Raw genomic sequence first — 22,283 nt, 5'->3', positions numbered from 1 at the left:
CACTTCTACAGAGTTCTCAATAGACCATTCACCTCTAATCACTCCCTAGCTGAAGTTCCAACTGAAGACAAGGTTTTGAATGCCATTGGAATACTTTCATGTGGGAAAGCATTGGGTGCTGATTCTATTCCAGTTGAGATTAACAAAGTGCGGGGTCCATTGCTCATACAAAAGCTGATTGAAATTTTCCAGATAACATGGCAAGAAGAAGTTATGGTCCAGGAGTTCAAGGCCATCTCCATTGTCTTCCTTTTATAAAGGTAAAGGGAATAGACTGTCCTGTGACAATCACACGGGGTCCTCTCTCTTGGTCCTTGCTGGCAAGATTCTTGCCAAAGTCCTCCTTAATAGGTGGATCCCTCACCTAGAAAAAGGTCACCTACCTGAAAGTCATCATGGCTTCAGAAGGGGCTGAAGAACAGTAAATGGGATGTTTATCACCCAACAATTCCAGGAAAAATCCCAGGAACAGAACAGAAGTCTGTATACAATATTTGCAGATCTGAGCAAGGCCTTTGGAACTGTCACTCATGAGGGTTCAGCTGCCCAGAGAAGTTCATCAGAACAGCACTTCATGCCTGCCTGCCTGCCTGGGTTCTGGATGATGGGCAATGCTCTGGCGCTCTCCCAGTGACCAGTGACACAAGGCCATGGGCTTGCTTCCATGCCTTTTAGTATGGGGTTGTCAAATGCCTTCCACAAGGACAAACATGGAACCAAAGTCAGCTACTACATTGCTGCAAGCCAAAACCAAAGTGGAGGTACTGTGGGTGCATGACTGCCTCAATATATATCTCATGGGTCATGAACATGTCTGGTTCCCAATTATCAGGACTCAATTATAAGTAAATTGTTCAATGAGAATAAAGTCTTACATTTGAATTATTTTCTTAAAATCAGCCTTACAAGCACAGAATGGGGGAGGGTTTAATAGAAAGCTGTTTATCTGTGAAAGAACTAGGAAGGCATCTTAGCAGACTTTTGAAGCAACAGCATGAGTCAACAGTGCTCCAAACATAAATGTAATCTTGGGCTGCCTGAAGAAAGGCATAGTAATTGTAATTAGGAAAGTGAGTATTCCTGGAACTCTGCTCTAGTTAGACCACATGCTTCTAGCTTTCTCTTTTTGTCCTGCAACTAGTAAACGGGGGAGCATCCAGAGAAGAGCAATCAAGATGGAGAAGATTCTTAATTTTATGTCATGTAAGGATTGAATTGGCTGAAGTAACTAGGGATATTTCAATTGGAAAAAGAGAAGACTGAAAGAACCTGAGAACTGTGTTCAAATAACCCCACAGGCTATCATGCATAAGTTAAGACTGCTATTTATTTTTCAACTTGGCTCTATGGGCAGAGTAGAAATAGGACAAATCCCATGTTCAGGGAATGATTGGACTGATTCCAATGTTCTGGAAAAGCATTTAAAACTATACCCCCCAAATCATTAAGCTATACTTGTCCTTTTACCCACTAATACTATCATTAAGCTATAACTCCAGGAAATCAAAGATAGAGGGGAAAAATGTATACTTTTTGTAGCAGCAAAAAAATAGAAGAAAAATGTGTGTCCATCAATTGGAGAATGGTTGAACAAATTATAGTATATTAATATAATTGAATATTATAATGCCATAAACATGAATAATGGTTTCAGAGACACATGGAAAGACTTGTATAGACTAGTGTTGAGTAAAATAAGCAGGATCAAAAGAAAATTTATGTGATGGCAATAACAAATGAAGAAAAGTAAATTCTTCAAAAGATAATAAAATATACTTCTCACCTTTGGATAGGGAAATAATAGTCTGAAGATCTGTGGAAAAGAGATAAGACTTCACAAACAGGGCTACAATATCAGTTTGCTTTGTGGACTACATTATTTTTTATAAAAGAGAGTTTCTAATCAGAGAAAGAATTTAGTGACGCTAATGAAGATTCACAGAAAATAGCATCAATAAAACATATTTTGAATGCACTGAAGAAAAAGTGCATTAGAGAACATAAATAGAGCAGCTCTGCAACTACTTTTTTGATGTAACTTTAAAAACAAGCTTTTTCTATAAAAGGTTTACAGTTTCTAATACAAGTGTCTTGTTCCTTTTTGTATAATGCAACATATTTATGGCTGTTGAGAATTGTTAAATTCATTAATGAAAAAGAAAATTAAAGAAAAACAAATTTACACATGTGGCTCCAACCACTGGTCACTTCTAATTGGATGTCCTAATATCTTAAATTCCATTTTAATGGCCAAATAACATGATCTTCCTGCCAAAAACCAAAATCCTTTTCCTACATTTCAAGGTCCTCTATAATCTGGCTCTAAATGTTTTCATCCTGTTAATTCTAATTGCCCTTTGAACAGGTTATGTTTGTTCTCACTTCTGCTCAATGTGTGTATGCCCTTCAACCAAGTCCTTCCACAATTCTTTCTGTATTTCCAAGTTCCACATAATTGATGAAGCCTTCCCAGAATTGCTCTGACTCACATTGATCCTTCCTTTTTCTAACTTCCTACAGAGGCCAAGTGATGTAGCACACAAAGGTATTAGAGACCTGGATCTAAGTCTCAGCTCTGAATTATTAACTATGGTCAAAAAATTCACTTTTTTCCTCCCAATTTCCTCAACTTTAAAATAAAATAATAATACTTACACTTATTCCACCACTACAAATATTTTTCTCATGATAGAGCCAGAATACTGCAGCAGTTCCTGAAAACTAAGGTTCCACAAAAGGGAATAAAAAAAAAGTTCATGTTGAGCATAAATAGACCTTACAAATAATTAAGTTGTAAAAGTAAGGCAAAGGATGTTATCTGCAAGACACCTGCCCAAGGGAAATGTGTGTGTATATGTGCGGGAGAGACAGACAGTTGCTACAAAAGCTACAAAACACTGGAAAGCTCCCATACTTCAGTGACATCCACGCAGTGTCCAACAGGACAACCACCAAGCCCAGGAGATGGACCCTCCCAGCAGATGTGTGGGAGGATACAGATGAAAAGTTGCAGAGCACATGAGCAGGCAGATGCACAGACTGACTCAGGCCACTAATGCAACGTAAGCACCTTCCCTTACAGAGGATCATAAGCAAAGCAAAGTTAGCCGCGGAGAAGGGGATCTCGCCGATTTCTGGGCCTATTTCAACAAAGCAGAGAGGGCAGCCCTTGCGGTTTCAGTCTTAGTGCAGTTTTTACTTTCACAGATTTAAGTGGTGAGGGTTGGCATGAGGAGCGTGTAGTATAAACCCTAACACACTCACAAGCTGTTATCATCGTTTCCTTTTTCTGGGCATCAATTTCCCCTTGTAAAAAAAATAAAAAAGATTAGACTAAATCAGAAGTCGACAAATCATGGCCCAACTATGGCCAATCTGACTCACTATCTGTTTTTGTATGTCCACAAGCTAAGAATGGTTTTTATATCTGAAATCATTCTTAGCAGATGCCCCTACAGACACAGGCAGCAGGCCAAATTTGGATGAGATGATCTCCAGCATCTATTAAAATAGCTCTATGCTACAGTGGAAAGGGCACCAGATTAGGAGTCCAAGGAGCCAGGTTCGAACTCTGCATGCACATGCACACATGCGCGAGCACACACACACACACACACACACACAACACTGCTGTAAGTTACTTGAGGGGCATTGTTAATTTCCTTCATACCTCTCATAGCAACAATACATATATCCATTCATTCTTTTGTTTGGAAAGGATTTATTAAATACCTACTGTTTGTAGAGAACTATTTTAGAAAATATTTGGGCTTGAAGTTTGAATGAGACACATTTTTCTCAGTATAAAGACATTCCATACATATGAGGTACCTAATTAATTCTTGCTCAGATGAAAAGAGAAGATAACAAGGCAAGACTCTGAAACTTGATACTGCAGGCCAGGCCCTATCCATAAAACTGATCAAGAAATAATTTGGTTTTGCCCCAATGATGCATGGAGATTCTTCTCTCCCCTGGGGATCTTCCTATCAGTAGATAAGCTAAGCCAATCAGGCTACATCAGTTGGAGCTTTCAGATTTCATGAAAGTGATCTAACAAATTATCACTTCCAGAGCAGAATCAATGTACTTCTAAAAAGTCAACAGTCAGTTCCTATAGGACCATAGGATTTATAATTAAAAGGGGTAATAGAAATCATCTAGTCCAATCCTTTCTTTTAATAGGTGAAGAAATTCAGGCCCAAGGAAGTGAAATACTTAGCCAGAGGTTACACAGATCATTGCCAAACTCGGATTCAAATTCAGCTCCTCTGGAATTCACTCAGCCACTCTGAATGGGATTCAAACCCAGGCCCTCTGAAGCTATCTAATATTCTTATATTCAACACCATCTTCCTTACTACACTCAATCTGGGAATGGTTGTACTACTTGAAAAGAATTCTGAGTCTTTACTGGCATATGGGCAAACCCATTACAAATAATATAACAAAAAAAAGTCACATAAAACAATGATTCATTTCAAGCAATATTCTCTCCACTATAATTGGACTATGTGGCCTGCCTCCAAAAATATCTTATAATCTTTGTAATCCACAAAAATAGTATCTCAAGGAAAACCTTCCTAACAATTAGAACTATCACACAATGCAATGGCTTGCCTTGGCAAGCCCTAAGTTCTAACTCACTTGAAGTTTCCCAATAAAGAGTAGATGACATCTAGTTTGGGGATTTTAAAAGGTGATTGTTATTACAGTTTCAGATGGCTTCTGGGGTTCTTCTAACTCTGAGATTCAGTGACTATGCATGTTCCTTGGCCTTGTCTATCCAAACTTCAAAAAAGAGATGTTTTCCTTCTAAATACATTAAATATTATAAAGATATTGAGATTAAAAACTCAATGAAATATCAAAATCCTCTCTCTTTAAAAAAGCCATCTCAAATATCACCTCTTCCATGAAACTGCTTAGGTCCCTCCAATTCACAAGAATTTATTAAAAATCTACCATGTGTAAGGTATTATTTTAAGTACTTAAACAAAAACAAAATGAAACTTCACTTTGGGGAATGCATGTGACTCAAAACCAAGAGACTTTTTGCTCTGGGATGGTACAGTAAACCATAGGTAGCCCCTCAATTTCCCAAGAGAGCTGAAGAGTGAAGAGGCTGAATCAAAGCTGGTAGACTGGAGACTAAGCTCCTCATCCTCTAGACCTGCTAATTATGCCCCTCCTGGGATGGCAGGAAGAGGAACCACTCTTCTCCCACTGGAAGCATGGTGGCTTCTAGTACATGACCAAGAAAACCGAAGACTGGATCTCCAAGCCCTTGCGCAGCTTGTGCTGCATGAGCAGCGAGCCCAGGATGGCTGCTTCTAGCCTTGGAGGTTACTCCATGAGTTTGCGAGGCCGGGGCTGCTGTGTCTTAGCCACTGCCAGCTACCCTTTCCAAGGAGCATCCAGTAACTACAATGGCACTTCTCTGAAATGATTGCCATAGGCAAAAAGAGGGACTGATCCACAGCCTGGCTTCCCATAAGATAAGGAGCTGGAAGGAGCTGTTCAGACAAAGAAGAGCTGAGGTGAAAAGCTGAGACAGCAGTCCAACAAAATGCATCACGTTTTTGATGTTTTAAGTATCAGCCTCTGGGGAGGATATAACAGTAGCTATAAATTATTACTACTGTTTGTTTAAGTCTTTGTTAATGTATGTTTGTGGGTCTTTTGTGTTAAGCACTTCTTTTGTGTAAAGGAAGTCAATACCTATCCTAGACTGGATTTTATCTCACTCTTTTGGGGAGTATCCTAGAAATAAATTTTAACTGATTCTCTCTCTAGAGCACCGGGCAGAGACATAAAGAGCCAGAGCTCAAGAAAGCCTAAACCCCTTCCTTAGAAGACAAGTTTCCTTACAAATAAACTTAGTGAGGAGATATTAAAGATGAGCAGAGGGGGACCCTGAAGGAACAAGACTCTGGTGGAGATAGAAGGGATAGAATCAAGAACGGAGAGAGAGCACCTGGTCTTAATAGAAGGTTCATCATTTCCTTGCAAATAGGAGCCAAAGAGAAGGGAAAATATAAGGTGATAAAAGATGGGGTTTTAAGGTACAGAACAAGGAAGGAGGAAGCTCAAGGCAGTTAGTTTCTATTTCTAATGTGTAATCTGCTGGTGGAGTGGGCTGGAAGAGAGAAAAGTTCTGGAGTAGTCACAATGGGGATTTTAATAGAGTTTGTCTGGAAGGACTAAGAAATTTTAGATAAAAAATTAGATAAATCACACACCATCACATTAGATGGTCCTGAGCTCTTCCTTTAATGATTTTGAGCCTACTTAAGCAGCTAAAAGTGCTAAAGAACATGTACTTTGGGGAACTTAGAGAAAAATGCCTGCAGAGTGTCTTCTGGCTGTGCTTCATCTCCAGGCAGTAAGATGGTTTAGTAGGCACTAAAAAGGAACTGAAGTCAGGAGAACTCGAGTTAAAATTCTGCCCCAGAAACTATCAACAATAGGGAAAAATATAGCACTAACTTCACAAGGTGGTGAGGATCAAATGAAATGTCACATGTAAAGTGATTTGCAAACCTTAAAGCAGAATACAGATGTTGGTTATTTTTGTTATTAGTAGTACTATAATCTTGGGCAAAGGTATGGAACTTAAATCAGTCCAGTTCTGTGAAATTTAATCACCAGGTATTTATTAACTAGCTGCTTCTTTCTATTGCTTCTTCTCATTGCATAAACCCTCTTCTTTTTAAGCTGACAAGTCATGGAAATTGATCCCATCACAAGATGCCCACTCCTTTTTTTTTTTTAATAGCCTTTTATTTACAGGATATATACATGGGTAACTTTACAGGATTAACAATTGCCAAACCTCTTGTTCCAATTTTTCACCTCTTACCCCCCCCCAACCCCTCCCCTAGATGGCAGGATGACCAGTAGATGTTAAATATATTAAAATATAACTTAGATACACAATAAGTATACATGACCAAAACATTATTTTGCTGTACAAAAAGAATCAGACTCTGAATTATTGTACAATTAGCTTGTGAAGGAAATCAAAAATGCATGTGTGCATAAATATAGGGATTGGGAATTCAATGTAATGGTTTTTAGTCATCTCCCAGAGTTCTTTTTCTGGGCATAGCTAGTTCAGTTCATTACTGCTCCATTAGAAATGATTTGGTTGATCTTGTTGCTGAGGATGGCCTGATCCATCAGAACTGGTCATCATCTAGTATTGTTGTTGAAGTATATAATGATCTCCTGGTCCTGCTCATTTCACTCAGCATCAGTTCGTGTAAGTCTCTCCAGGCCTTTCTGAAATCATCCTGTTGGTCATTTCTTACAGAACAGTAATATTCCATAATTTTCATATACCACAATTTATTCAGCCATTCTCCAACTGATGGACAAGATGCCCACTCCTTATAGGATTCTCCCCTATAGAATTTTTCTTTCTTTCCTCAAATCCTTTGAAATCTAAATCCCAAATCTAAAATGCATGTAAGAGAATTACCAACTTTTCTCTATCATAAATTTTAAGGCTGAGTAGTCATCTTCCTCAAGGTTTCTATGAATTCTACCCTCACAAATAATCCTTCCTTGTTGGCCAAATCAAACCTAAAATAGGCATTCTTCTGATTCTCCCATCTTTCCAATAATTGTATTATCATTGTGATCAGTCAATAAATTATAAGCTGTCCTATTCAGGGGAGGGAGTAAAAAGGGAAGAGAGAAGAGATACTTAAATATTTTGTTCCCTATATATATATAATTTGCCTTCTTAGATTAGGCACATCTGACTAGGCACAAACATCCAAACTTTGGCTAATATATGGGAATGATAGAGAGAAGATTAGGTCTTCAAAGTAATGATAATGAAACACAAGCTTTAGCAGGTGGAACTACTCTGGGAAGTCTTTAGGATGGGCCCAATAAGAGATTGTATATCTGCCATCAGGACAAGTACACACAAAGAGGCTCATCCCCAGAAAACTTACTGCCAGTTTGATTTTTTTTTTACAACAAACATTAAATAATAGATCATGTTAAATGTCTGAGGAGATAGCCCCATACCAAGGAAATCAGATTATCTTTGAAATAAGCAAATATTAAAAACAAATCACAATAAATTTATATTTAGCTCAAATCAAATTTAGAGAGGTGGGGAAGAGAACAGAATTAAGCAACTCACTATGTGCCAGGTACCACATTAAGCACTTGAGCAATATTCTGTCATTTGATATTTACAACAATACTGGGAGGTAGATGCTATTATCCCCATTTTACAAATGAGAAAACTGAAGCAAAATTTGTTGAGTGACATGCCCAAGGTCTCACAGTAAGTATCTGATCTTATAGTAAGTAAGTATTTGAACTCAAATCTTCCTGATTCCAGGCCCAGAGCTTTCTCTACTGTGCCACCTAACTGGCACAGGGCAACCAGCAGGGTGGAACAGAAAGAGCACTGGGGTGGGATTCAGCTGACAGATGCTGGCACATATCAGTTCTATCACTAACCACGTAATCTTGAGCAAATTGTTGCTCCTTTCTAGACCTCACCTTCAAAATGAGGGGCTTTGATTAGATCAGGGATTTTTAATCTTTTCTGAAGTCATGGATCCCTTCTCAGAATAATATTTTCAAATGCAAAATATCACAAAAGAAATACAATCATACTGAAACAAACTAATAATCTTCTTTCCCATCCGTCACAGACTGCCTGCATCGATCCATGACAGGGAAGGCAGATGTGAACCCCAAGTTGAGAACCCTTGGACTAAATTATGGCATCTAAGATCTATGTCATTTTATAATATCACAATTTACTGCAGGACTATATGATAATTGATGTTCATAATGCTATCCCTGAAGATCCTTTTTATATCTATCAAAGAGTACACAGTTTTTGTTTTCAGTTTATTTTATTGGATCCTAATTCTATGTATTCTTACTCTGACACAGACCTCTTTTTGATGAAGTCTAATGGTCAATCTCCAAACCATAGACAAATACCTCCTTTAAGATAGAGTCCCTACTGTTCATCTATTGAGTTTTGCCCAAACTGCTGAGGTGACTTATTCCCCCCAAACCCACAACTGTGTTCTGTGTGACTATTCCTCATCTATCTCTCTAAATTGTTGCTGGGATAGAGATTGGCCTACTGTTTTCAGAAGGCAAAATGTTCTGAGCCCATCTTTCCCCCAGTTACTGGAGCCAGTAACACTGCTTTTCTCATGCTACAGTCTGAGGCAGCCTTGGCTTTAGATCATCTACAAGGCAGAGGAAGTGGAGATTCAGTGAAACAGACAATTCTTGCTTTGGAAGTCAAAAAGCAGGAAGCTATTTCTGTTTCTAAGATTTTGATTTTTTTTTCTTTTACATCTGGATCCTATGCCAAATTCTGGCACAAGAAAAGCTTGATCAGGAATACATTTCCTAAAGATAAAACTTTAAAAACAATTTCTTCCATGTAATGGTCATACTTGAGGGATCACCCTCCTAAGACAGAAAAAACCCTTTTTATTTATGTGGCATGAGCCAGAATATCAACATACAATTCCTTGGAGGCAAGAATGGAAAAACTATGATATATAATAGAATTGTTCTTATTCAGTCAAATCTGATTCTTCATGACTCTACAGATCATACAAAGCACATCCATGCTGTCCATGGAGTTTTCTTGATAAAGATGCTGGAACGGTTTGCCATTTCCTTCTCCATTGGAATGAAGCAAACAGGTTAAGTGGTCGCCCAGGGTCACACAGTAAGCATTTAGGGCTAAATATAAACTCAGGTTTTCCTTATTCTCGCACTTAACAGAATGCTGACCTTTAATTCAGAAGACTAAATGGTTGGAGTCTTAGATTTGGCTAAATTTCTGACCTTAGTTCAAGACCCCTCACTTCTATGGACCTAAGTTTCCTCATTTATAAAATTAGTAAACTGATTAGATTTCTAAGCCTTGTCCAACTCTATCATTATACATTCAAATGTTCCATGTTCTAAAATTCTCTTCTTGTACTCAAGTCCCTTCTAGCTCTAACATTCTATATTCTAAGTTTCTTTTCAACCCTAAAACCACTCTAAAATTCTATGACTCTTTTTGCCTATATTTCTGGCACACAATAAAATTCCTAAAATATTTTCAAAAGAAAGCATAAAAGGAAAACAGTTATAATCATTCTTAGAGAAAGAAAACTTTAACACGTGACAAGCAGTACTAAAGAATGACTTACGTGTGTCCACAGTCTCCTGAATTGGGATGAAGCCTACAGGTAGCGTGTCTTTTATGTCGATGAGCTTCATATCCACCAATACATTCCCTAAATGGCTCTTCAGAAAGGAGAGGGGGAAAAAACAGACTATTAGACCCTCCCTCAAGTTTCAGCTTCATGATTACACCAGAGCTTCTTACACTTTTTCCACTAACAACCACTTTTTGTCCAAGAAATTTTTACATCACCCCAGGTAGACAGATACATAACTAGGCATGCAAATCAAATACTTACTGATAATAAACCGTAATTTCACAACCCCCACGTCCAGTTTCAAGACCTCATATGGAGTCATAAGCCATAGTTTAAAGAGCTGGGTTTTATACAATGAGGCCTTGAGGACTAAAGTATTGGATCAGTAGTCTAGCAAACTAGACTTAAAAGTACTAGATAGAATAGTAACAATGAAAATAATAATAGCTTCAAGTTTTGTCAGCACTTTGCCCTTTATAAAAACAATTCACGCTTTTATTTCAGGTATGCCCAGAGGTAGGGAAGGGAAGAGAAGTCATGTTCTCCCAGTTTTACAGATAAAGAACTTACCACCCAAAGCATACATAGTAACAAAAGCACCTGAGCCTCACATCCCTCAGGAGATGGTCCCTTACCCAAGGTTCTTTCTACCGCACGACCTCGCCACCGGCACGTGTCCTCACATGCAGGAGCAAGGAAAGGGGTGAGGGGACTCTCCAAGGTCCCCGTTCCAACACTCTGGGTTCCCAGCTTCCTTCCGGCTTGAATATTTTCTGTTGGTGACTAACGCCAGCTTGATGACAAAGTTAATTACAGCAGCCTGAAGCAGGCACAGGCTGCGCAGGGTTCCCTGGTCAGAGCTTCCAGGTCCCCAGAAGCCGGCTGGGGAAGGGGGAGGCAAGCTTTCCAACAGCCCGGGGTTCCGGCCAGCAGAGGGCGGTGTGTGGCCCCAGCATCTGCCGGCGGCTCCCGGCTCCTGACAGTCTGCATTAGGCACATGTATATTTTAGAAAGGGCAAATACCTGTGGCAGTCACTGTTTGAGCACACGCACGTTTGAACATAATGCAGAACCAATTACCGGGCTAAAATGTCACTGCTCCAAAATCAATCTAAAAGACAACATAAACGCACGGCACATTTGCACAATTTTTAAAATTATAGTATAATTTTTGCAAAATTCCACATATCCTATACAGAATGAAGCCAACTTTGTTTGGCTATTTCATGTCCTCCAAATTATACACTCAAAATGGTCTTTTCTATATTTATATTTGAGTTCAGAGTCTATTAAAAAGACAGTGTTAGAGTAGAAGGGGTACTAGATTTGGAGTCAAAGTCAGTCAAGCATTTATTATAGTAGGAGCTTAATAAATGCTCGCAAAGTTACTATTAGCCAGGACTATACTAAGCTCTGGGAATAGAAAGATCAAAAAAAAAAAAAAAAAAAAAAAAAAAAACAAACAAACCCAGATTGCCCCGTTCTTGGAGTTCACATTCTAATGTGGGAGACAACCTGAAAACAACTAAGGACATACAAGTTCTAAAAGCACAATGATTTTGAATCCTGGCTCTTGAATTCCTAGCTGCCTCTGAGGAACCTTTGAAAGACAGCCTATGCTTTAACATCCCTTCCGGTTTCCATAACTAATATGTAGCTGAACTGTACACACCTGGGCCTCAAGTTCTCCTATGAAATAAGTTGATTACAGAACCTCAGACCCAAGAGTTGGCCACATACTACAGGCCCTCCCCAAACAAGCCTCCTCCACAAAACAAATATCAACAGTCACCCAGGCTTGGCTTGAACAAAGAAGCGCCTCCACCGTGGCACATGGCTGCCCTGTGCTAAGCTCTCCTCACCGCATCAGGCCTACCTCTGCCGAGCCAAGCCACGTCGTCCCGGCAGGGCCGCCCTGGCTCTCTGCCCGGCTCGGTCCCCTCCACACAAACAGAGAGAGTGCAATCCTCCCTGCACAGGATGGCCCTGCCGACAGCTGCAGACGGCCACCGGGGCCTGCTCCCCCAGGCCTTTTCTACAAGGGGACTCTCTCCAAATTCCTTCAACTCATCTTCACATGGAACGAGGGCCCTCATCACCTACCCTTGTGCCCTCACCCTCTCTGTGACCTTCTTAAATGGCGGCGCTCCCACCTGAGTGTGGCACTCAAAGTAGATATGTGAGCAGAAAAAATTATCCTTCGATTCCAACGTGTAAACCCTGTGACTGTACCACAAACTTAACCCCAAACACCGGTCTGAAGCGAGGCTCTCAAACTAGGCCGAGAAAGGTCAACGTCCAGCACGACCCACCAAGATGTCTGCCAAGGGCTTGGGGGGCACTGCGGGACCTTGCTAAGGCACATCCCTGCGTGGGCCCTGCACTTGCACTGAAAAATGAAGGGCTTGGAGCGGCTGGTCAGTGTGGTGTCTTCCCCTTCAGCTTTCCTGTGCATGTCCTATTTGGGGCCCAGGGATGGATTGGTATGGAAGGACCATGACCTCTTAGGCTTCCTGAATGCCTGATTATGAGCTAAGGTCATTTTTTGGCCCTCTACCCATGAAACTGTCTAATTAGGGTGTGTGTATGTGTGTGTGTTTGTGTGTGTGTGTGTGTGAGCACATGCACGCGCATGCAGGGAAGGAGCACCTACACCACTGTTGTTACTCAGTCATGTCCAACTTTCCGTGGCCCCATTTAGAATTTCCTTGGCAAAGATATTGGCGTGGTTGGCCACTCTCCAGCTCATTTTACAAATGAGGAAACTGAAGTAAACAAGGGTAAGTGACTTTCCCAGGGTCACACAATTAATATGTATCTGAGGCTGGATTTGAACTCAAGAAGATGTCTTCCTGATTCCAGAAACAGTGTTCTATCCACTGCACCACCCGGCTGCCCCCACCTTTACCATTAGAACCTCATATGCCCAATGGATAAATAATAAGGCCACCATGTGTGTGTGTGCGCATGTGCGAGTAGCACATATTACTGTACTATCTTCCTCAAAACAGAACAATCCTCTGTATAAGTAGCGTTTCTTAAAGAGTCCTTGATTTCCTCAATGCACCTCACAACTCCAATGTGTCTTCATGAATCACTATGGCTAGAAGAAAAAAAATTAATCACTTTCTGGACAATCTTGGGGTAATGAGGAGGAAGGGAGAATAAGGATTATTATCATTTTACAGATATGGAAACTAAGGCTGAAAAGAGGAAATCACAGAAGACAACATGGTGTAATAAAAAGGATACAGAGCTAGAAGTCAGGAAACTGGGATTCACTTTCCATCTCTGAAATATCTTTGCTATCACTACCACAAAAGTTTACAAATTACTTTCCTTAAAAATATTCTGTGGAGTAAGTAGTGTAAGTACTATCATGACCATCTCACAGATAAGCAAAATGAGGCTTGAACAGGTAAAATGGCTTGCCCAACATCACAGTAAGATAGCATGAACCAGGACTAGAATCTAGTTTTTCTAATTTCATGCCTGGCATTCTTTTCATTTTGCCAAGGTGAGTGTTGGACAAGATGTTATCTAAGCTCAAGTGTTCTGTGTATCTACTACCCTATAAGATCCTTAAAGCAGTTTTTAATCTTGAAGTCCAGTTTGTCTCACTCAGTACCCTCAGCACAAATTACCCATTGAGCCCAGGCTCTTTCAATTACTAAGTGTCAGAGGTAAAATTTGATTCCAAGTCTCCTGACTTTCAAATCAAGGATTCTGATATGGATTCTACAATGCCAAGTTTCCCTAAAGAAGATAAAAAAATATATATTTTTAAGATACATTATTCTATGGAGAAGCATGAGAAGATTAATCAGCATGAAGTGGAGTAAGCAGAACTAGGAAACACACACACACACACACACACATACCATTTACAAGAATGTAAAGGGGAAAACAACCTGAAAAACCTCGTATAAATATCCCAGCCATGAGAACATGCCTCCCGTCCTTCTTGACAGAGGCAGAAGCCTATAGATGCAAAACACTGCATATTCTGTCAGACTTGGTTGAAGTAAAGATTTGTTTTGCTGAACTGCCTTTTGCCCTTTCTCTTAATTCTCTTAATTAATCTCTTAATTAATGTCTCTTCTTTTAATTAATTTCTCTTAATCTTAATTCTCTTAATTGTTTTTGTTATTAAGGGACAATTAAATAAGTTGGCACTCACAGGCAATCTTTGAGTGGTAAGCCCAGTCACACCTCAAAAATACTTAACTACTTTGGATCTTTCATAAAATCATCGCAGTATAATTTCTAATTTGTTTTTTTCCTTCTCTTATTATGTAACCAATTAAAGCAAGTCTCACATTGTATAATATTTATCCTATTATCATCATAGCATAGAAGCCCTTTAGTCCAAAAATGGAAAGTCCCCACCTTCACTGAGCAAATACATAATTGCTCAGCTAATCACTGTGTTATCAGCACCAAGCCATGGCTGGTATATTTCTTTACTAGTTAAAGGAAAAAATAAACATTTCTCTCTACATGTTGGTATGACCAAACTCAATATGCCTTTGCATCTGGGAAATGAGAGAAAAATTCAGGCCTGCAGAGAATGCGACTTAACAGTTGATCCTGCCAGCATCTGTCTCTGAAATACAAGTAGGGAGTTGTGACTATACGTGGTACATTCTCTAGCTGGGACAGCCACTCCAAATCAGGAGTATGAATCGGAGCTGGTCTGACAAGCAAATCAAAGTATATTGACTTAAGATGTCAGGCTCTTGCTTATGGGAATATAAGATTCAGAATGATAACAAATGTTAAGAAACTCTCCAATCAACCACATTATTTAAGAAAAGAGGAAACTGAGGTCCACAGAGGTAACCTGATTTGTCTCAGGTAGTGTAAGAAATAAAAAGCCACGCTGGAATTTCAAACAGAACTTCCAACTCTCACTCTGCTTTCTTTACTATCACTTCCACTGTGACTCCTCACAATGCTTTTTTTCCACAGCACTTTAAGCCAGAGAGCTTTCCCCACTTCAACCCTCGGAAAGCACAAGGCACATATTATTATCTTCCTTCTATAGATTGGGAAATTGAGACTCACACTGCATGCTAGGGAGACAAAGACAAAAATGAACATCGGCCCTGTACTCAAGGAATTTGTTGTTCCAGTGGGGTGGTACAGCAGGCTTCTTCGCTACCTGACGGAGTGTGCAGCCGCCTGGGACCCCCAAGCCCGGGTTCTGGCAGGTCCTACAAAGTTGGACAACAAGTGGCTTTATACGGATCATTCAGAGACCAGCCTAGCTGTAGAAAGCCTCACACCCAGAGAGCTGGACACCAAGGGACAGGTTGTCCGGGTCACACGCAAAGAGCACCTGCTCAGCAAGGAGAAGCTGTAATCTGCGTCAAGGAGGGGGTGCTTGTGCATTCTCCAATCATTCAAGAACAGCCATAACTGCACAGAGGATCGACTAGGATGGTGACCATTCAAAGAAACATCTAAAAACCCTCCAAGGAGGTAAAATGTGGTGTGTCCTCTCTGGGCTTCATACAGTTAAAAGTGTGGTCCCCTCTTACACCAAGCAACCACTGTAATGGGCTTCATACATTAGGTCTGCGACACCATTAATTTTGCTTGTTCCTCTCCCCTCCCCCATCTCGTGCTCTCTTTCATTTCCTCCTCATAAATATGAGAAACATATTCCCAATCCTTGTTGAGCAAATGATTCATGCCAAAAGCCCAATATGCACTGACTCAGGGTATTTATATTGTCTCTGGTAGCCGGTATTTGCTAGTATACTGTAATTATTTTTGACAACCTTGCATTTAAGGTGGCCACAGATAACCAACTTAATATTCAAATGTTCATAAATCCTTCTGTTTAATATCCTCCCTACCTAATCTATGTACATTATTATTACAGGTAATGCAGAAAGTACAGTGCATGAAAAGTACAATTAATCTCGATCTTTCCACAGCAAGCGGTGTCGCTCCAGCCCCAGGATTCTGTATTAATAAAAATGATGAGGGAGAGAGGGGGCTGTGGCTGGCTTAGATACCAGACGGCCCTCCCCAAACTGCTGAAATGGGGCTGCTAGCTACTCACCTAATTAAGATCCAAGCTAATCTCAAACCCTAGAACATATTCTAGAAATATCCGTTATCATGGATTAAGTCCTCACAATAAATGTAAAGTTTTTTTTTTTTTTTTCAGAGAACGTACTCCTTTACCCAACACTAAGATCAGAATGCTTCCTGCTACCACCCCTTAGCTCACAATGCACTCTCAAGTAAACTTATGTATTACTATGAATTATCACCGTCTCATATCTTACCCGTAGAATCTAAGCAGACAAGGGGCCCTGGGGGGAGAGGACAGAGTAATTATAATCCGTCCTCTGCTTTGGGGCCCACGGGCACAGCAAATGCCTGGCACAAAGCTGGTATCTTGAACATGTTGGTGAATGAATTATCACATGGTACAATCAAGAGAGCACCAAACACTGAGTCAAAAGCCCCAGATCTGAATCCTACTCAGCTACTTAATCACCTGACTAACTGTAAATCATTTATTCTTTCTGAACCTGTTTTCTCACTTGTAGAATGAGTCCAAATGTTCCTTCACCTCCAAAATCTTATAATCACTTGCATGCCCCAATTGTGGATGACCTCCATCCAGGATGGTCGTCTTTATTCTACGCTGAAATCTTTCTTTTCACGTTCAGTCATCTAAGTTAAGTAGGATGAGGCTGGTCTACAGCAGTCCAGTCAATATTTTGATATATCCACTAGTTCTCTCAAGGCCTTCTCTATGCTTACACATTTCTTCCAAATGATTATCATGGGTGAAATTCTGAGTTGTCTCAAAAAATCCCAGACATCCTTTTTTAGAAATGCTCTGACAGACCATGCCCTATCTGAAATGTGCTGTAGGGACTGGAAAACTTTGGAACCATGGCAACCTTGGGCCTGGAAGATACCGGCTCACCTAGTCCAACAGCTTCTTTTTCCAGATGAGGACCCTGAGATTTGAATCTGGAACAGACCTTCAAGATTATCTTATTTGACAAATGGATATGAGAGATACAAAAGGTTAAATAATTTGCTTATGCTTATACAGGAAATAACAAACCCAGCATTCAAGCTTACTCCTTCTGACTTCAAGTTCAATGTTCTTTCTGCTTCTACAAGGTTACAAGGTCAACAAGGAGCAGAGTGGATCTTGAATCCAGGTTTTTTCTGACTCTGAATCTGGTGTTCTTTTCATTAGTGTCCTGCCTTCTAGGCAATGCTACTGCTATGTTATCTCATTTTATAGGGACTATGAAGGGAGATGCCTGAAAACACTAAAATCACGAAGTAAATAAAGAACTGACTAATAAAGTAGACACTAGACTCCAGGATCTCATCTCCCTTGACCACTATACTGCTTAAAATTTAAGATGACAAAAGGCACTCCCAACTACAAATGGGGGCTGCTACACTGCCTATCAACTGCACTGTTTGCTCAGCTTTGTCTTTATTATAAGAAAAAGGCCTGCCTATGAGGCAGAGGCGCTTATTCAAAAGAACTGGAGACAAATATGAAGGTGGCATTTGCTTTTCATCCATATAACAGTAATAATAATCTATATAGTTACCTATTTAGAATAAAAACTAACATTTATATAGCATGTTACAATTTACAAAGAGCTTTATGAACATCATCTCATTTGATCATCACAACAATCCTTCAAATAAGTGCTGTCATCTCCGTTTGATAGATGAGGAAACTGAGGCAGACAGAAGGTAAGTGGCTTATCCAGGGTCAGAGACTAGTAAATGTCTGAGGCTGGATTTGGACATAGATCTTCCTGACTTCAGGCCCAGACTTCTTATTCATGGTCCCCCCTAGCTACCTGTGTGAAATGTCAAGATGGTATCCTTGTCATTTCTCACTACATTATCTGTGAAAATAACAAACATCTATTCATTTACTTTAAAACGCCAAAGACATAGGACTTCATTTATGCAGGGCTTCCCCCCTCAAAAAAACAAACGCAAGTCACAACTAACTGTACACACCCCGCTGGCCTTGGCTTAGGTTTCACCTACTACTGTGATCAAAAATTATTCCAAACTCGGGGAAAGGGTGGGGAATGTCAATAAAGAGCTTCTCTACTATTATTTAGCAGATTTAGTACTTAGCTGAAGACTGAAAACTTTCCCCAGCTCCTTTGCATGTTTTGTCAGTTTATATAGCCAGGAAAAAAGTTCTCGGCTGGCAAACCTGCTGCGGAGCCTCTCCATGCAGAGTGCAGAATCAGGCCCCTTCTCCAGGTTTTTCCCTAGCTTGGAAGAGTGTCCCAGCACTAGCTGTCTGCTTGACACAATCCTCAATCAAAAGTCTCCATGCCATAATGAGACATCAAAGGAGAACTGTGCTCTTTCTACAACTACACAAATATTTTTGCTCACAGAAGAGTTTTGCCGTATTGTGCTAACACACGGCTGTTCTATTCTCCCCAAATCTAGACTCTATAAAACTTGAGAGCATGTGATTACACGCTTAGTACGTGCTGAGGGGAAAATGAGCGGAGAATAACACAATCAGAGTGCCAAAGATAGAGAGCAGTGATTAGAATGAATAAAACATTTTTTATTGGAATTAAAGGCAATGCTGAAAAAAGAAAGAAAACTTCTGTAACGAATAGAGATAATATGGTGCAGTGGAGAGAGAGCTGGCCTCAAAGCAAAGGAGGCCTGGGTTCAAGTCCCGACTCTGACAGATACCGGCAGTAGCCCTGGACAAGTGTTATTCATGGCATCCTTCTGGGCCAAAGTACCTTAGCCGAAATGCTGAAGAGATGACTATATGCATTAGAAGGGCAAGTATCCTCATCTAGAAACTTATTATACCAAGCAAGTTACTTGTTCAGGCCCCAGTCTTATTTATCTCTTTACAGAAAGTATGCACACATTTAGATGGCAATTTTATGTAATTTTAGATGTGCACGTGTATGTACATATTTTTTTCCTTTTGAGAAAAACCATTTTATGACAATAGCTTCGTGTTTTGAGAAAAACCTACATTCAAAATAAATATTCTAATATTAAACCAATGTAACCAATTATCGTTCAACTAAAAATAAAGTCTTTTTCCTTAAAAAAAAATGTTTGAGTGGAAAGGACATTGAACTGGGACAAAATAACTGGTTCTGTATTTGGTTGGGAAAATCTGGTTTTCTTCCTTAAGATCTGATATCATGCAATATACTTCAGTTGTCAGGTTTCCCACAGACATTTGTAATGAAAGGATTGGGGCAGATACTCTTTTAACCTCCATTCCTGTTTCTAGTGACTAAGCTGGGCTGTGACCTGCGTCTCTTACTGTTCTTTCTACCATAGTGCAGCACAATGTTGCACTGAAAGTGGATGGGTGGTGCTGTGTTACCATACACTTTTAAAAAAAATATTCTCAGTTTCATAAACAATCTTTGAAAGACCCAAATTGGGAGTGTCTTTCTTCTTTACATCTACATGACTCTAAATAGGAAATAATCTCTGGAGCTCCACTGGCTCCTCTGTTAAAGTAAAGGGTAAGTTTAACTAAGTTACCCTTAAGGTCATTTCCACCCATGAATCCTCTGAAAATCTCTTTACATAAACTGGCTACTGCCCATTTTAAACAGATAGACACATTTTGCATGTTACCACCTGCTTTAGAATATGAGCTCCCTGAGCATAGGGCCTGGCTATGTTCTTCTCTTTATAGCCTTACAGCAAAGTAACTGGCATTGAATAATCCATGCTTGTTGACTGATTGATTTAAATAAACAACAACAATAACAAGGACAAAAAATAAATGAACAGTATCCATTGGGTTATTCCAGCCCCTCCAATTACTCTTTATATGGATTATTCTTCAAAGCTCAAGAATAATCTTAATGGAATTAGACTTTCATCTGCAACTGGAGGTTACACAAAGAGTGGTAAATATGAATGGAAAGACTGTTGGCTTAGAGGTCAGAGGACTTCAGAATTCAAATCTTTGCTTTCCCACTTATTATTTGTGTGATCCTACACAAGTTATTTAGCCTCTGTAGGCCTCAGTTTCCTCCTCTGAGATGAAGCCCTTCCAGCTTTAAATCTATGTGATCCAATGTAGCTGCATTTTAATATCTACCCAGAAAAAGTTTATAGAGCTTTTCTCCTTTTTCCCACCAATGCAAAGGCACAGAGATATTTCTCGTTCTTAAGAAGTAGGGGGCGAGGGGAAGGTGTTCTATCATGAAAAACTTTGGAAAGAATATTTAACCTAATCTCTTGGAAACATTAAAAGAGTCAGCTTTTGTAAAAACAAGTCAATAATTTAAATAATCTTCTTTTAAGTTATGCTTTCACTCAGGGATCAGCTTTAAGTCATAATATATTAGAAAATTCCTACACGTGAACTATGTTGTGATTTGCTAGGATCTTGTAGTAAGAGAAGAGCCTCAATTTCCTACAGAGAAGGAATTTTCCTTAAGTTTACTCTACGTAGGTACACAGTATGACTCTTAAGAGATCATAGGCCTCAAAGAGTTTGTTTCGATCCAGGAGGCACCTTGGCCCACTGTTCCAACCACCTCTTTTTCCAATTGAGGATACTAGGCTCCAGGGAGGGGAAATGAACTAAATTATCCAAGGTTTCCCAGCTAGAACTCGACAGAGCCATCATTAGGTCCTCTGATTTCATAGTCATTTTTTCTTATTAATTTTTCTTTTTTTCCTTTTGAACTTAACCATCATTATCAACAAAAACATTCCAACACACAAATAATAATTACAACAAAGCATTTTCTTAAGATAATGGGAACTTTTGTACAAAGAGTTTGCTTTTTATCACCTATATCCTCATTCAGTAGAAGGAGCACAGAACTAGATTTAAGAGAACCAGGTTCTAGCCATGCTTCACCACGAGAAAGAGCAAGGCAGCTTGGACATCACCTGCTTTTGCAATTCCTTTGCAATTGAGAGGACTGAAGCCCTGAGAGGTGAAATCTCTTACACAAGATTTAAACAGGATTAAAGAACAGAGTAGAGATTCATAGCCAGGTTTTCTAAATCCAAATGCAATGCTCATTTCTTAAGAAAGCTATCTCACAGGAGTAATTTCCTTCTCTGGAAAATGAAAAGGGTGGAAGAGATGATTTCTAGTGTCCCTCTCGCTAATATACCAATGCTAATAGTAATGATGGACACAACAGCTACTAATTAAACTAGGACAAGAGTAGGGAAGTTTTTTTTTTTTCTGCCAAAAGCTATTTGGATATTTATAACAACATTCTCAAGCCATACAAAGTTATGGACTTAAAAAACTCAAAGCAGTGGGAGGCTTTCAGAGTTTTTTTTCAGAGTACCTGCTTTCAGCTCATCATCACCAGTGGTTGCCTTAGCAAATTATTTTATGGGTCTTATACAGCCTACTCCTGCTCTAGAGTATTAAAATTTTAAAGAGCTTTTCTCACAATTCACCAGTATATAGGTAACATAATAGATGGGTAATAAATAGGCAATATAAAATATATAAAGATAATATAAATATTATAATTGTCATTTCACAGAGTGCAAAGTTGATTAAGTTACTTACACAAGTCTCCAAAGCTAAATAAGTTGGAGCCAGGTCTATGGGCTCCTTGAGGGCAGAGATCATGTTTTAGCTGAACTTTCTGCCTATTCCAGCACTTATGCTGTATACACAATAAATGCCTAATAAGCACTGTGTGCTATGACTCTACATCAGCCCAACAACTCCACTAAATTTATTAAAAAAATGTATTTTAGTTATCTTTAGAGAATAAAAACAGCCACACAAGAGATAAAGAAATGTCCAAGATGACTGTAAATATCTGATATTTAGCTTATTGATGGAAGGCACTATTGAACTTACATTTTCTTTAGAAAATGATCTTGTGAAACACAGGTATCTGGTAACCTTGGATTTAAATAAGCCGTCTTTCCAGAGGTCAGCATCCACACCATCTGCCGTCTGTGCAACCTGTGCCAAGGAGACAGAGAGAAGGAATTGAGGGAAGCCAGGGTAAAAGTGAGTACATGTGCACAGCGGCTCCTGTATGC

General features: G+C 39.6%; 1 protein-coding gene across 2 annotated transcripts in view; it reads right to left on the bottom strand.

The window, feature by feature from the left end:
• The window catches only part of MVB12B (multivesicular body subunit 12B), a 275,519-nt gene that overhangs the window by 187,155 nt on the left and 66,081 nt on the right, over positions 1-22,283 (bottom strand). For both annotated transcript variants that reach the window (XM_031954307.1, XM_031954308.1), the window contains exons 3-4: positions 22,096-22,203; positions 10,206-10,302 (exon numbers count right to left, since the gene is read on the bottom strand). In XM_031954307.1, coding sequence (XP_031810167.1) covers positions 10,206-10,302; positions 22,096-22,203 — 205 coding nt within the window. The remainder of the gene's footprint in view (positions 1-10,205; positions 10,303-22,095; positions 22,204-22,283) is intronic.

This window comes from Sarcophilus harrisii, chromosome 2 (assembly GCF_902635505.1).
Source record: "Sarcophilus harrisii chromosome 2, mSarHar1.11, whole genome shotgun sequence".
Taxonomy (NCBI): domain Eukaryota; kingdom Metazoa; phylum Chordata; class Mammalia; order Dasyuromorphia; family Dasyuridae; genus Sarcophilus; species Sarcophilus harrisii.
This window is presented reverse-complemented; position numbering and strand designations above follow the sequence as displayed.